The 16,091-nt window shown below is 46.5% G+C and overlaps 1 protein-coding gene across 2 annotated transcripts in view; it reads left to right on the top strand.

The window, feature by feature from the left end:
• The window catches only part of TCEA3 (transcription elongation factor A3), a 37,009-nt gene that overhangs the window by 5,567 nt on the left and 15,351 nt on the right, over positions 1-16,091 (top strand). For both annotated transcript variants that reach the window (XM_059376612.1, XM_059376609.1), the window contains 3 exons: positions 836-941; positions 1,429-1,570; positions 8,577-8,639. In XM_059376612.1, the coding sequence (XP_059232595.1) occupies positions 836-941; positions 1,429-1,570; positions 8,577-8,639 (311 nt within the window). The remainder of the gene's footprint in view (positions 1-835; positions 942-1,428; positions 1,571-8,576; positions 8,640-16,091) is intronic.

The following is a 16,091-nucleotide window of genomic DNA, read 5'->3' as shown; positions in this document are numbered from 1 at the left end:
GGGAGGGGTCTGGGACGGGAGGGCCAAGGGCGGGAAAGGTCTTGAGCTCTGAGGGTGGAGACTGAGGCACTGAGATGGCGGCCGGGTACCCTCCAAGGGCAGGGGGCCCTCTAGGTCTGTGAGAAGGACAGATTTGCTTTCTTAAATACCCCAATTCCTAAGCCCCTGGGCCTATGGGATCTGTTTTATTTATTTATTTTTTTAAGATTGTATTTATTTATTTGAGAGAGAGCGCATAGAGAGGGGAGAAGGTCAGAGGGAGAAGCAGACTCCTCACAGAGCTGGGAGCCGGATGTGGGACTCGATCCCAGAACTCCAGGATCATGACCTGAGCTGAAGGCAGTGGCCCAACCACCTGAGCCACCTAGGCATCCCTGGGCTTATGGGATCTGAAAGGCCAGTGATCCAGGGGAAAGGAAAAGTGGCCCACTTTTAGATCCTCCCTGTGTTGCCCAAACAGCCCCCAAGCATTACCAGAAGTTCTCGGCCCTGAAAAAAATCAGCACAGACCCAAGCTGTAGGCACCAGACCTGTGTCTTCAGCTGAAACTTGAGCTCAGAGATGCCAGGAGGTGGACGTGGTGAGGGGTCCTCAGCGGCAGCTTTTCACCGAAGCCATGGTCACCATCGGGGCAGGGGGCTGGGCCTTGGGGCCTGGACTTCAATGCGTGCTGTCGGACCAGGGTCACAACATCAGCCACGGCTCGGGGCCAGGCCTCTGCAGAGGCTGGGGCGGGGGACGGTGTGGGGATTGAGCAGGGGCGGGTCTTGCCAATTAAGGTCGCCAGTCCTGGGGGCCCATTGGAAGACCAGCCCTTGACCCTCTGGCTTTGCAGACTACCAGGATTGGAGTGGCCGTCAATGGGGTCCGCAAGCACTGCTCAGACAAGGAGGTTGTGTCCTTGGCCAAAGTCCTCATCAAAAACTGGAAGCGGCTGCTGGGTGAGAGGAGTCCAAGTCGGCTTGGGCTGTGTGCTTCTCCCTTCTCCTGGGTCGGGACCATGCCTGGCTTACCGCACGCACTCAGTGCATGTTTGTCAAATGACTTAAGAAGTGACAGGGGGCCTCGTAGCGGGGAATGCCAGGGTTGGCCCACACACTCTGCACTTTTGTAGACGTGTGCCTCTATGTATGTATTTCCGTGTGTTTGCATGTTCTATAAAGAGCACATGTCTGTATAGACGCATTTGTGTAAATACGGTCTGTGTGCAGATGTCTTTCTATCCCCGTATGAGCACGGGTTTGCACACGTGTGTGCATGTTGCATAAACATCCGTGTGTGAATGTATTTCTGTGTGTGTGTAAGGGTGTGTTGGGGGCATGTGCTGCTGTCCTGGTCCCTGCTCTTTGCTCCGCCCTCCCTGAAGTCATGCGGGGGTCTGCGGAGATAGAGCGCAGTTTGGGACCAATGCCATGCTCTCGTTTTCAGACTCCCCTGGACCCCCCAAAGGAGAAAAAGGAGAGGAGAGAGACAAAGCAAAGAAGGAAAAAGGGCTTGACTGTTCCGACTGGAAGCCAGAAACGGATCTTTCTCCACCAAGGGAAAAACGAGGCAAAGAGCCCAAAGACAGGTATTTTTCTTCTGGGATGGAGACAAGGGGGTGACATTTGTCCTGTCCTCTGCCAGTGGCTCTGTTTCTATAACTTCATTTAATCCTCATGCCCTGGGAGGAGCTGCTGCTCTCACCTCCTAGGGGAACCCCTTGAGGGGCTCTTCTTGGGCTCAATCAGACAGACCCACAAGGCCCAAGTAGGCCATCCCTGTCACTGACTTTACCGAGAAGGACGCTGGGGCAGGAGGCACACTGTGCCGGGGAGGCAGGCCCAGGCCTTTCTCATCTGCTAGGGGACCACACAGCCTCCAGAGCTCTTCTGAGTTCTACCCAGGTACAGGGTAATGAGTCCACAATGAGGAGGCCGTGAACCCCTGACTGAGAAGACAAAGCTGCCAGGATCCCAGCAGGATTCACGGTCCTTGGCGCAGCCCCCCAAAGCTATGGTTTTCCACTAATTATTTATATTGCATTCAGAGCCCTTCGTGCCTGCATGTAATTTACCAATCAGGGCTCATTTGCTATAAGCAACGTTGCCTAGTGACACAGCTGACATCCCGCCCTTGTCAGGGTTCCAGGTAAATGGGGTTAGGAACTCACTTAACCACACAGAATGTAAAGTGTTCTGTTGCCTCTCTATTCAACATTTCCATTTCATGAGGAGGAAGCCGAAGGTTGGGGAGCAGGGACTTTTCCAAGACCACACAGCTGTTATGTGACCGAGTAGGATCGCATCTTTGTCAGACCCCCCAGGCTTCTGCTGAGAAGAGTTGTTTGTCTCAACTCCATGCCCATTCCCCCTTGCCCACCTAACCAGGGTCCCCCAAATTGCATGACTCCATATAGACCCAAATGCCTTATCCATGACAGCAGATAAAAAGTCTTCATCGATGTACAAATAAATCCAACCTGTTCCCTATGTAACTAGAGCTCTTAAATCGCGGGGGAGGGATCTGCATTTGTTCATCTAATAGGTAAGGAGGCAGTTTTAAATAATACTGAATAGTATCTGATGGTGGATAATGGTAGGTATTTTATGGATAATATCACCCATGATATAGCAATATTTTTAAAAGATTTTTATTTATTTATTTGACAGACAGAGATCACAAGTAGGCAGAGAGGCAGGCAGAGAGAGAGGGGAAAGCAGGCTCCCTGCTGAACAGAGAGCCCGATGCGGGGCTCAATCCCAGGACCCTGAGATCATGACCTGAGCCGAAGGCAGCGGCTTAACCCACTGAGCCACCCAGGCGCCCCTATAGCAATATTTTTAACGAACATACCTTTTTACCCAATATAGACACTGTAGGTCTTCATTTTAAGGAATTAACAAGGTTAGGGGCACCTGGCTGGCTCAGTCGGAAGAGCACAGGACTCTTGATCTTGGGGTTGTGAGTTCAAGCCCCACACTGGGGTGGAGATTACTTAAAAAAAAAAAAAAAGGAATTAACCAGATTAAAGCATAAAGACTAAATGTTGTATGTGTAACATATTTCTGCTGGCATTTCTGAAACATTTTTAATCTCTGAGCCATTTTAAAATGAATGTTTATTATAATCCTATAAAACAAGTGTCTTGCAGAAAACACTTTTAGGGAATGATGCAGTAGAAGAAAAGGTCTCACCCAGAAGGAAGACATACCTCTACCACACTACTCCCAGTCTGGGCTGTGCAAACAGCTGTAGGGCAAGGATCCTGTGTATCCTTCCAAGCACAGAACAGTCCCACACATTGAAAAACCACTTTACTGTGTTCAAAAAGCTGGTAGGGCCTCCATGGAGAGGCGATGCTGGGTAGAAAAAAAGTTAATGACGTGGGAAAATATTCACTAAGAATTAGGAGAAGCTGTGGGTATAATATAGTATATATGGTATGATCCCATTTTTATAAAAATTAAGTAAGTGAGGGACACCTGACTGGCTCAGTCAGTAGAGTATGTGACTCTTGATCTTGGGGTGGGGAGTTTACTAAAAAAATAAAATTAAATAAAAAAATTAAAAAATAAGTTTAAAAAATTAAGTGAATTTTATGTGTATGTATAGGAGAAAAGATGAGAAGGATGTATACCAGGATGGTACCAGTGATTATATCTGGGTGGTCAGATTGAGTTGTTTTCCTTCTTCTTTTTGCAAATCTCTGTCTTTCTTATTTTTCTCCAATAAATGTGTACTAATTTTTAAGTAAGAAAAAAAATAATGAAACCATTTTTTAAAAAAAACAAAAATATATCTGTGTGGTTTTAATTAAGAAGATGATTAGAGACCAGAAAGCCAAGTTCTGGACTGAACTCAGTCACTTACTCATACCCTTAGTCTATGAGACTCAGTATTGTGGCCCGAAAAATGGGCATCATTTTCTCAGGGTTTTTTTTTTCCTTGTAAAAATAAAAAATATTGGGCGCCTGGGTGGCTCAGTGGATTAAGCCGCTGCCTTCGGCTCAGGTCATGATCTCAGGGTCCTGGGATCGAGTCCCGCATCGGGCTCTCTGCTCCTCCTCTCTCTCTGCCTGCCTCTCTGCCTACTTGTGACCTCTCTCTGTCAAATAAATAAATAAAATCCTTAAAAAAAATAAAAATAAAAAAATAAAAAATATTTTATTTGTAATATATTCTAATTATATTTATTGTTTTAATTTATTTTATATTCATTTTATATTTTATATATTTTATATTATATATATTTTATTTAGGTAGATACTTGCCCATTGTGGGAAGTTTTTTTGTTTTTTTATTTTTTTAAAGAATTTATTTATTTATTTGAAAGAGAGAAATCACAAGTAGGCAGAGAGGCAGACAGAGAGAGGAGGGAAGCAGGCTCCCCGCTGAGCAGAGAGCCTGATGTGGGGCTTGATCCCAGGACCCTGAGATCATGACCTGAGCTGAAGGCAGAGGCTTTAATCCACTGAGCCACCTTGTGGGAAGTTTTTAAAAGTACAAATAAGAAAATTAAAAAAAAATCCATTCTCTAGAGACAAGCACGTATAATCATGTATAATAATCTGTGTTTAAATATATATATATTAGGGGTGTCTGGGTGGCTCAGTGGGTTAAAGCCTCTGCCTTCAGCTCAGGTAATGATCCCAGGGTCCTGGGATTGAGCCCCACATTGGGCTTTCTGCTCAGCAGGGAGCCTACTTCCTCCTCTCTCTCTCTCTCTGCCTGCCTCTTCACCTACTTGTGATCTCTGTCTGTCAAATAAATAAACAAAATATTTAAAAATTATTAAATATATATTATATACATATTCATATATATATGTGTATATATATATAATTTATGGATGCTTACGTGGCTTAGTCGGTTGACCATACCACTCTTGATTTCAGCTCAGGTCACGATCTCCGGGTTGTGGGTTGTTAGATGGAGGCCCAGATCAGGCTGTGTGCTCAGTGCAGAGTCTGCTTGAGATTCTCTCTCTCCCTCTCCCATTGCCTCTCCCCCAACACTCTCTAAACACATACATACATACATAATAAATACATATATCATTTATGTAATCATATATATCCTTCCAGAATTTTTTGCATGCTTATTTTGTCAATAACATGGAGTTATACGCTATATATTATTTTATAACTTTTCCAAATGCTTATATTTATTTCAACAGTAAGGCACATTTAGTGTAAAAAATTTAGAAACTCAAACATAAAAGAAAATAACAGAAATAACCACTGTAAATATTTTGATGTGTACCCTTCTTGTCTTTTTTTTTTTTTTTTTTTTTTTTTTAAGAGAGGGGTGAGGGGCAGAGGGAGAGGGCAAGACAGAATCTTAAGCAGGCTCCACACCCGGCACGGAGCCTGACACGGGCTCAATCTCATGACCCTGAGATCATGACCTGAGCCAAAATCAAGAGTACTTTTCCCTGGGAAATGAAGTTGTCACTGAGGCCAAGCAGGGAATGAGTAGGTTGTCTCCCCACCTCATGGGGAAAATTAAGTTGGCAAGGGTCCATTTTCAATTCAATTGGTGAACTTTTTGTTTTAGTTTCCTTAATGATGATTCACTATCGTTATTTATTATATAAACACTATCCACATTAGTGATATTTAAAATTTAAATGAGTGGCGCCTGGCTGTCAGAAGAGCACGCAACTCTTGATCTCACCGTTGTGAGTTCGAGCCCCACATTGGGTGTAGAGATTACTCAAAAATAAAACCTTTTAAAAAATAAAATAAAAACAAAAAATATTTGTCCACAGTGTGTCACTTCCAACAAATGAAACAGCTTTTGGACATCTTCTTCCCTCCCAGTCCTGATCTACTAATATACATAATTTTTCCATTCCTATCGGCAGAGTAGACAATTACGTCCCTGTGTATCTTCCTATTGTATTCTAAGCATTTTTTCTTGCTCCTAAACACTTTTCATAATGATCGTTTGCAGTAATTGCAGAATATTTCTGGTTTGCTCTAAAAAGAAAGGCAATGAAGAAGGGCCAGAAAATGGGGAGTCTCAGGGATTGAGGCTCATGTCTTCTTTCTTCTACTGCAAGAATTCCAGCTTCCCACTCGGGCCTGCACCTGTCCGTCCCCATGGGGCATTCGGGGTCGGGGGGAACCCCGCAGGGGAACTCCCAGGGTCCAGTGAGGGATTGGAGGGACATGTGAGGAAGGGTTGCTTATCCCCCCTCTCTCTCTCTCTGCTGCCTCCCTTGTGTTTAAAGCTGGGGTGAAGATCTGGGGCCAAATGAGTCTGGCCCACAGGATAGTCAGGCCTAGCCCCTATATTTCTGCATTGGTCAATTCCATGGCATTTGGCAATAAATACTTATACAGTACCCGTTTTGTGTTAGAAGGTCTTCTGTTGGCCTGGAATAAGCCAGTCCAGGCATGAGATTGGATTCCACAGAAGCAGACCCTGAGACACAGGTTCAAGTGCAAGGGGTTTACTTGGGAAGTGATTTCAGGAAATGCAGAGAGAAGAGTGAGGGAAGCGAGATGGGGAAGGGAGGGAAGCCAGCCCAGGGTGTGTCAGTGGGCGGGCTGGTGCTGTGGGCGACCAGGGCTTAAATCCGGCCGGGGAGTTCTGGGTGACGTGGAAAACACACCTCGGTTCACCCCCTTGAGGGCTGAGGACGCTGGGGTGTTTATCCACCAATTTCTGTGTATCTGGTTGAAGGCTGCTCCTGGGGTCCTTAACTCCTTGGCACTTCTGGCCCATTGGCAGCTGGCACTCGCTGACACAGAGAACTCTCTCGAGCACAGTCTGGGGGACCCCACAGCACAAGTCCTTGGGTCCCAGTGCACAGGGAGAGTGAGTGCCTAAGGGGATGTGGACTCTGCAGGGACAGCATCCGCCACAGTGAACAAACCCCACCAAGCTCTGTGCTTGTGGAATTTATGTGGGGGCTGGTCGGATAATATACATAGTACGTAAGAACATTTTGTAGTACCTTAGAAGGGGATACCCGCCCTGGACATAAAAAGAAGTCTCGGGGGACACCTGGCTGTGACTGTTAGTAGAGCATGTGACTCTTGTTGGTTTCAAGGTCATGAATTCCAGCCCCAGATCAGGCGCCAAAATTACTTAAAAAAAAAAAAAAAGGCAGCCTGGGTAAGTGAAATGGGGAGTGATGGTTACAATTTACAGACAGATTAATTTCATAAAACCATTAAAAGGGGGAAACATATTAGATGGCATATAAAGAGAATGTAGCTACATGCATTTTGGAGAATAGAAACAAATTTTCACGTCTGATCCTACCACCCTACTGTAACCATGGTTGTATTTTCCTTCTTTCCTTTTTATTTTTTTTTTCAGATTTTAAAAGTTTTTATTTTTGGAGATTTTATTTATTTGAGAGAGCCAGAGAGCAGGAGCAGGGAGAGGAGCAGAGGGAGAGGGAGAAGTTGGCTCCCCGCTGGCAGGGAGCCTGAGATGGGGCGCATTAATGCGGGGCTCTATCCCAGGACGCTGAGATAACGACCAGCGCTTAAGGCAGATGCTTAACAACTGAGCCACCCAGATGCCCCTAGATTTTTTTTTCATTTGAGTAATCTCTACACCCAACGTGGGGCTCCAACTTAACTACCCGAGATCAAGAGTCCCATTCTCTACCGGCTGAGTCAGCCAGGAGCCCCGGTCACATTTTCTTTCAATCTTTTTTCCTCCTAGGCATTGCTTTTCTTGTATGACTTTAGAAATAGTATGCATCTAATTTTATGCACCATTTCACTTGTCAGTTTAACGGCTCTACTATCTCCAAGGCCTGTGTGCCTCTCTCCGCTCCTCCTAAGTAAGGTGCCCGCAGGGGAGGCTGACGCTGATCTTTTCCGGCTCCCTGGCTCCTCCTGAGAATAGGCAGTCCCAGGAATGCCAGTCTCCATGGACTCCAGCTAGCCAAGGCCTGCCTGACAGCAAGGAGGAGGGGAGTCTGCTGAGAATTAATGAATAATAATTAGTAACACAAAATAAAGGTGTAGGGGTGCCTGGCTGGCTCAGTTGGTAGAACACGTGACTCTTGATCTGAGGGTTGTAAGTTCAAGCCCCAGTCTGGGTATAGAGATTACTTAAAAATTAAAAATCTTAAAAAAAAAAAACCATTAGGGGCGCCTGGGTGGCTCAGTGGGTTAAAGCCTCTACCTTTGGCTCAGGTCATGATCCCAGGATCCTGGGATTAAGCCCCGCATTGGGCTCTCTGCTCAGCAGGGAGCCTGCTTCCCCCCACACCCCCCCTCTGCCTGCTTCTCTGCCTGATTGTGATCTCTGTCAAATAAATAAATAAAATCTTTCCCAAAAAACACAAAAAAACAACCTTTAGTAACACATGCATAACACACATAATGTACATGGCACGTATAAGACCTCCTTCCCTTGATTGCTTCATTCAGTGGAGGGTAGGGGCAGGTGTCCAGCCCGCACGACTTGCAGCTTCGTCTCCAGGCAGCTGTGGTCCAGGTGGGTTCCACTACTCTCAGCACAGCAGGCCTGGCTCCCAGAAGCTTTGTCCCCAGCCTTTGAGCTCTCGAGATCCGTCCTGGTGCTAACTTAAAGAGTCTCATCTCCAATTTCTCTTCTTTCAGGAGAGACTCTGTGGACTCCAAGTCTTCAGCCAGCTCTTCTCCAAAAAGGCCACCGATGGAAAGGTAAAAGAAGCCATGGGCTTCTCCATCCCAGAGGTGCTGTTCAGCATGTGTTCCCCTCTCTGCTTTTCTAGAAACAGCCTGGGGGCAGAGGAAAGCAGAAAGCCTTGTATATTATGTTCTTTGCAGACTCTAGGACCTACACAGGAAGACTGAATGGGATCCTGAATCAGAGGGATGGCTCCTTCACTGGGGTGGCTGACCAGTCACTATTGCCCCAACACTATCTAGGGAATATTCTCAAGGTCAAGTTGAACCCAGTGAGGACAGAGGTCTGGAGAACTTATCCCTGGAGTGGGATCTCTGTATTTTAGTTACCCAAAATAGCATAAGTCAGCAAGTTATTTATTCATCAAATATTTATTGAGAGGCAACTATGTGCCAGGAAATGTTCTAGGTGCCAAGGATACACACAGCAATGAACAAAAGAAAAATCTCTGCACTCATGAGGCCTATATCCTAACAAGGCGTGAGAGGCAATCCATAGAATAAATAAATCAGGTGATGATTTAGAAGGTGACGAGCATTGTGGAGACAACAGGGCAGAGTGAGGGGGTTGGGAAGGATGGTCATTTGAACAGTGACCTTTGAACAAACCTTTCAAAGAGATGAAGGAATGAGCCATGCAGATCTCCGGGTCATTCCAAGCCAGGACCCTGAGTGGCAGGGTCAGGAGGCGGTGAAGTGGCCAGGGCTGGAGTGGAAAAGTGAGGCGGGAGAGTTGGAGGACAGAGTCGAACAGGAGCCCTGCGAGGGAATTTATCAGAATGCCTTCGGCTGCTGTGCTGAGAACGGGCTGTCAGGGCCAAGGGCAGGGCAGAGCCCAGCCAGGAGGCTACTCAGTAATTCGGGCAAGAAATGACGGTGGGTTTCCCAACAGGCTGGGGAGGGATACTGGAGAATATCAAGAGTCAAGATGACTCCAAGACTTTTCTCTTGAGCGCTGGCAAAGACTGAATGGGGAAGACTGCGTCTAACTCAGGCTGCAGCAGGTGATACAGAGCTGAGGTGGGGATGTGTTGGGTTTCAGGCGTGTCCTAGTCATTCAGATGGAGAAGTTGAAGGCACTTAGGGTAGACCAAGCTAGAATTCAGGAAAAATGTCTGGGCTGGAATTTGAGTTTCAGACTCATTAGTATGAATCTAGCATTTGAAGCCACAGACCTTGATAGGTGGCTAAGGAGTGATTGTGACTGAAAGAGGGAGTGTGAGCTGTGGTCCAAGGGGAGGTCAGAGCAGGAGGAAGTGACGTAGAGGTGGATCAAAGCTAGTAAGTCATGTCTGGGGGCCATATTGGATGCCGGGGCAACTAGGCTAGAATGGTAAAGGTGTTGGCTTCCAGGAGACTATGTGTGGAGCCGCACAGTTATTTTAGGTCTAATGTGCCAGTGAGACTACCACTGGAAAGAAAAGAAGAGGCACAAAAATTAGGCCGTTTAAGGTTTCTGAAGATTAAACAAGCCTGGGATATTGATGGGGTGCTGTACTGCTATAGTCCAAAATGGCCGCCAGGTGCCTGCTGACGAGTGGCAGATCTGGGGAGTGCTGCGGCTTCGAGTCAGAGTCTGAGGCCATATCCTGCCTCTGAAGGGAAGAGTTTGTGGTCAACTGGTGATGTCTTCCATGAGTGAGGCCTAAGAATGGAGGACCCAGGGTCATCCTGGTTCTGCACCAGTGGTTGTCAGTGGAGAGTCATTTAGAAATTCGTAGAGGTATTTTTGGTCACAGTGACGACTGTGACGCGGGGTATCTTAGTTCACACTGCTATAACGAAATATCATGGACTTAAGCAACAGACATTTATTCCTCACAGTTCTGGAAGATGGGAACACCAAGGTATGAGCCAACTCAGTTCCCAATGACAGCCCTTTGCCTGGTTTGCAGATAGCCACCTTCTCTCTGTGTCTGCACAACATACACGCACACACACAGATACACGCACACACACACACAGTGAGCTCTGGTCTCTTTTCTTCTTATAAGGCCAATAATCCCATCATGGGGCCCTAACTTCATCTAAACCGAATCACCGCTCAAAGTCCTCACCTCCAAATTCTATCACATTAGGAGTTAGGGCTTCAACATATGACTTAATGGAGGACACGAACATTCCGTCTGCAGTGGGAGAGAGGCAGGAGCAGTACAGCATTTACTAGGCAGGGGCCAGAGATGCTAAATGTCCTGGAACATGAAGGACAGACCTGCATAAGGAAGGATTGTTCTATCCCAAAAGGAAACACTGACCCACTAGTCCAGTTCTGGGTGTGATATTATAAGAAAAACATTTCATATTTGTGTAAGGTTTTATACCTCTGTATTCCTTTCCTGACTTAGCCTTTTGACCTTGAAGTCTCCTGACTCCCTCCTGTAATACATTCTTTTTCTGAAGGTCAGTCAAGCAGAATACGTTTGTCCTTAGAGCAGTTGTGCCCTTTCCTGCTTGTTCCATATTGGGGGTGGGGAATCCAGAGAAATACAAGGAAGTCTTGTAAATCCACCTTATCTACTACCACACAGTTTCCTGTACACTCTCCCTCTCGATTTCATCTTTCCCATCCATCCATCCATCCATCCATCCATCCAATGAGCACGTTTGTTGAGGACCTCCTTGCAAACCTAACATGCTCCGAGGACCAAGGTCATGTGCATACAGTGGGAGACTAGTGGAGACCATGGCAGAGTGAAGGGGGCACTCACTATCCAGCACAGCTATTTGTTGCTTTGTGGAAATGCAGGCCCTGCATGGCATGTCGTCCTATTTTTTAAGGAAAGCTGGACATCTACATGTTCATATGAAACTCCTAATTTTTTAAAAGATTTTATTTATTTGATAGACAGAGATCACAAGTAGGCAGAGAGGCAGGCAGAGAGAGAGGAAGGGAAGCAGGCTCCCTGCTGAGCAAAGAGCCTGATGCAGGGCTTCATCCCAGGACCCTGAGATCATGACCTGAGCCAAAGGCAGATGCTTTAACCCATTGAGCCCCCCAGGCGCCCCTAAAACTCCCAATTTTAAATATGGATGATGTATTCATATTTTTCTGCAACACAGTAGGCCAAACAAAATTCATTTGGAGCCCACCAGCTGCAGCCTCTAAGCCCAGGCAAAGGTGTAAACTCATGATCTCTGCCTTCATGTGGCAAATCACTGACATAGAGGCAGACACCAAAATGCTTTTTGTTTTTGTTTCCCAAATGCTTCTTAAACAAACAAACAAACAAAAAAAATTGAAGATGTAACATTCAATGGGGACATAGGAAGAGTCTCAATATGACTTGAGAAGTCAAAGAAGACTTCCTCCAAGATAATGTATTTGTGCTCAGAATTGAGAGATGAGAAGGAGTTCGGTGGACAAGCCAGGAGAGGGCCTGTCGGGCAGTGGGACTGGAAGGTGCAAAGCTGTACTATGAGTGAACGTGGTGCTCTGGGAACTGTAGCTGGGGCATCAGGGAGCAAACCCCGCAGTGCACCCCTGTGACAAGGAGGAAGGCTGCACCTTATGGAGAGCCTAGCCAGCTCTCTGAATTGTGGACTTTTCACCCAGCAGCTGGGCTTCCTATCGGTGTAGTAACTGCAATGTCCTCGAGGTGGCGCGCAGGAGCAGCGAGCGGGCCTCCAGGTGCCTCCGCTCCGATCTGGGGTTGAATTTTTCTATGGGCTTGGTGATGTCAGATCACAGGCTGTGGGGCTGGCGCTGGCACATCCGGGGAGCAGAAGGAAGCTGTTGATAAATCCAACGCCCCACCCCAACCCCCGCCAGTGATGCCTTCCCTGCAGTTTGTCGCTGTTCCCGATCGTGTGCACTGAAAGCAAAATGAGGCTGGCTGCCTGAAATGCACTGAGACAGGAAGGCCAGCCAGCCAGCCAGCTCTTAGCCAAGGGGAGGGACCGGGGCTGGGAGTGCCCTGCCTAGAAGGTGGTGAGAAGAAAGCAACAGGCAGCCTAACCTAGCCTGGGTTAGGGGACCCTGAAAAACTTTCTGCCTTGTAGAAACACAGTGAAATGTACTGAAAAGAATTTGGAAGCAGAAGATCTCGGTTTGTGGTGTGGCTCTGCCATTTGCTGGTTGGATGACCTTGGACAAGTCAGTTTAGCTCTCTGAACCTCAGCCTACTAATCTGTAAGACGGGGACAATTATGACCCTTCCCCAGGTCATTACGAGGATTAAATGAAATAACAAAATGCTTAACACTGTTCCCAACCCATATAAATGCTCAGTAAGTACATAATCCTTGGTAATAATACTCACACTTAATGTGGCAATCTAGGTAAATTACCTAACCCTTCATTACTAGAATTCTCCTGGGTACTAGAATCCTATCAGAAACTCTCTAAGATGGGTACTGTTTTCATCCCCATTACTAGCCCAGGGTCACAGAGCTACAAAGTGGTGGTGTCAGGACTTGAGCCTTGGAGTTTGGCTCTGGAGCAGCTTGGGTCCTTAATAAATATACCACCTTAGTGTAGGCATTCCCTTGAGGAAGCTGTCATTTGTTATTATGTGTCCTTCCAAGCAATGTGTCCTCCAGGCTCCACTGTCGGGTCTCCACTGGAGAATCCTAGACATTGAGGATATGGTGATGGGGCATGTAGCTCAGTGAGGTCCAGCACCAGGAAGAATCTAGGGCTCCATCACAGCTGGAGAAGGGCTGGAGATGGGCTGACCTGGGTGGTGGGAGGTGACAGACTCTGGCTCAGAGAGAGATCACTTTCTTAATCTCAGAGAGTAGGGTCTCTATCTTTCCAAAGAGGACCTGTCACCCACCCAGTTCAGCTCTATCTAGGCCTCCTGGATGTGCCTTTTATCTCTTTGTGGCCAAATTTCTCAACTCATCTTATATTCATGCATTTAACAAAGACTCATCGAGTTTTGGCCCAGAATGCTATTCCAGGTGCTGGAAACAGTGGTGAACCAGCCAAAAGGGTTCCTATACTCTGAAACCTGTAATCTGGAGATGGAGGCAGACAATGCTTATAAACACACAAACAAGTTAATTCTAGACTTGGATAAGTGCTATGAATGAAAGAAATCAGGTCACATGCTAGGGAGTTACAGGGCAGGCATAGGCTGCTTGACTGGGCTGATTGTGGGAGGCCTCCCTGAGGATGTGATACTGGAGCTAAGACCTGACTGGTGGGAAGAGGCCCAGTCATAAGGAAATCTGGAGGAGGAAGAGCCTTCCCAGAGGAGGGAGCAGCCAGTGCAAAGGCACTGTGGTGGGAGTGACAGGTATATTTAAGAAAGAGAAAGAAGCAGTGCAGTGGAGAAGCTTCTATGAACCAAAGGGGAGCATGGCATGAGATTAGGTCAGAGAGGAAGCAGAGGCCAATGTCAAGGGGGCTGGGAGGCCATGGTGAACTTTATGCTGAAAATAACTGGAAGCCATTAGAGGGCCAGAAGCAGGGAGTGATGAGATCTGCCATGTTTGAAAGGTTTCCCCAGGCTTTTGTGTGGCAAATGGATTGTAAGGGGGGCAAGAGGTTGCCGGGAGACCAGCTTTGGGGTTATTTTGGCTGTGTAGGTGAGAGCCCAGTGGCTAGGACTAGGGTTGAATGTGGGGGAGATTCCCACTGATTGCAGGCAGCTCCTTAAGCTCTAGACTTTACACGCTTCCCAGCCCTCTCTCGCTCACACCTTTCCCTCCCACTGAGATCTGACTCCAGCAGAGAGCAGGCTAGAGCTGGGGTTCCCAAGGCCTGTGCCCTGCCGAAAGGCCACTCACTTGTTAGGGAGGGTTGGGTCAAATCCAGGGTAAATTTATCTAGAACAGAAAGTTTCAAACTGCATTTAAAAAAATAAATAAAAGCTAAGAAATCCCTTTGGACAAAATTTTTCATAATTCAAAATATAAACCTTACAAGAGCAAAGCCCTCCCTCCCCAGCCCGCCTCAGTCCTGAGGTAGCACTTAGGAACATTTGAGGAATCTCAAGGTTCCGGAGAATACAAAAATCCCAGTGATCCAAGATTGTCTGTGGTGACAGAAGGCATCCAAGCCAGATCAAGCCAAACAGCAAAGGCTGAGGAACAACAAGGTCTCCAGCAGAATTTACATTGAAGAGTACCTAGCAGGATGTTTCTTGTCACCCCAGCTTTTTAACACTAGAAAGCTTAGGCTACTCAGTCAGCCTCACTCTCAGACACAACTTCTTGGGCCTGAATTTTCAGAAGCCCATCATCATCTTCCTGAGGGGATGAAGTGCATCCATAACTCCAGAGAGGTCTGGTGCAGCTGCCCAGGCTGTGCACTGTACAACTCCAGAAGATACCGAGCTGGCAATATAAATGGTGCTCTCTGGAATTAAGAAATACAGCAGCCCTTTAGGACCTTCCACAAGAGCTCAGTGGGTTAAGACTCTGGGGTGGAGGAAGGGACCTTAATTTCTTCAACCTTTGTGTGTCAGTTTTTCCGAGGAGGCCTAAGGACTGGCTGGCTGATCCTGATGGGTTACTGAAGGAGACAAAGGTGAAGGCATCTTGACGCCTGGCCCCCACCCCAAGAGTAGTGTAGAAGCAGCTCTGAAAGGGAAGGAGTTGCGGAACTATCACTCCATCCTCTCATCTGTGAAATGGGGCCAGGAACTTGCCACGGTCAGGGTTATGGAGAAGAAGAGATAGCAAACAAGCAATAAAAGATGGCTTTGGCTTTTACTTTTTTTTTTTTTTTTTAAACAAACCCCTAACAAGTCCTGTCCTTTCTCTCCAACACCCTCAGCCTCACACCCCAGGTGCCCTGAGCCCCTCAACACTGCCCACGCAAAACATGGGTTTCATGCTTCTGTGCATTTCTGCCATGAATGCATCTTCCCGTCCGCTCCTCCTGTGGCCAGCTCCCATCCCTTGGGAACTTGTGGACCTTGTGGAACTTGAACAGAGTTGCACTGCAGTGTGGGACCTCTTTGAGCTTTCTTAGGCTGCGTGGTTACTAAGGGCTGGCATTGTGATACTGATTCGCACAGGTCACCAACAGGATGCTGGCGGGTGCCTCTTCCCTCGCCCAGCACCCTCTTTGCAAGGACTCAAAAGGGACCAACAACAGTCCAAGTTTCAGCCTAGATTTTTTGGTTGCATGTATCAGTACTTCTTTTTTTTTTTTAAGCTTTTTTATCGTGATAAAATATATATAACAAAATGTGCATTTCAATCTTTTTCTTTCAGTGTAAGAAAAAAGATATTTTATCATTTCGAATGCATTAAGATTTGCCAAATATATAAAAACAGATTACTTATCATTGCATATGTCAAGCTGTGTGGTTATTTTTACTCCTTAAACTTCCTAGATGGATTTTTTTTTAAAGATTCCTAGACAGATTTTTTTAATTGGATCAAAATATATATAACATAAAATTTAGCCATTTTAACCATTTTTAAGTGTATCGCGGCATTAAGTACATTCACATTGTGGTACAACCCCACCACTGTCCCATCTCCAGAACTTTCTCATTCTCCCAAACTGAA

The sequence above is a fragment of the Mustela nigripes genome, chromosome 14 (assembly GCF_022355385.1).
Source record: "Mustela nigripes isolate SB6536 chromosome 14, MUSNIG.SB6536, whole genome shotgun sequence".
Lineage (NCBI taxonomy): Eukaryota > Metazoa > Chordata > Mammalia > Carnivora > Mustelidae > Mustela > Mustela nigripes.
Note: the sequence above shows the minus strand (reverse complement) of the source record. Positions and strands in the feature narration are given on the sequence as shown.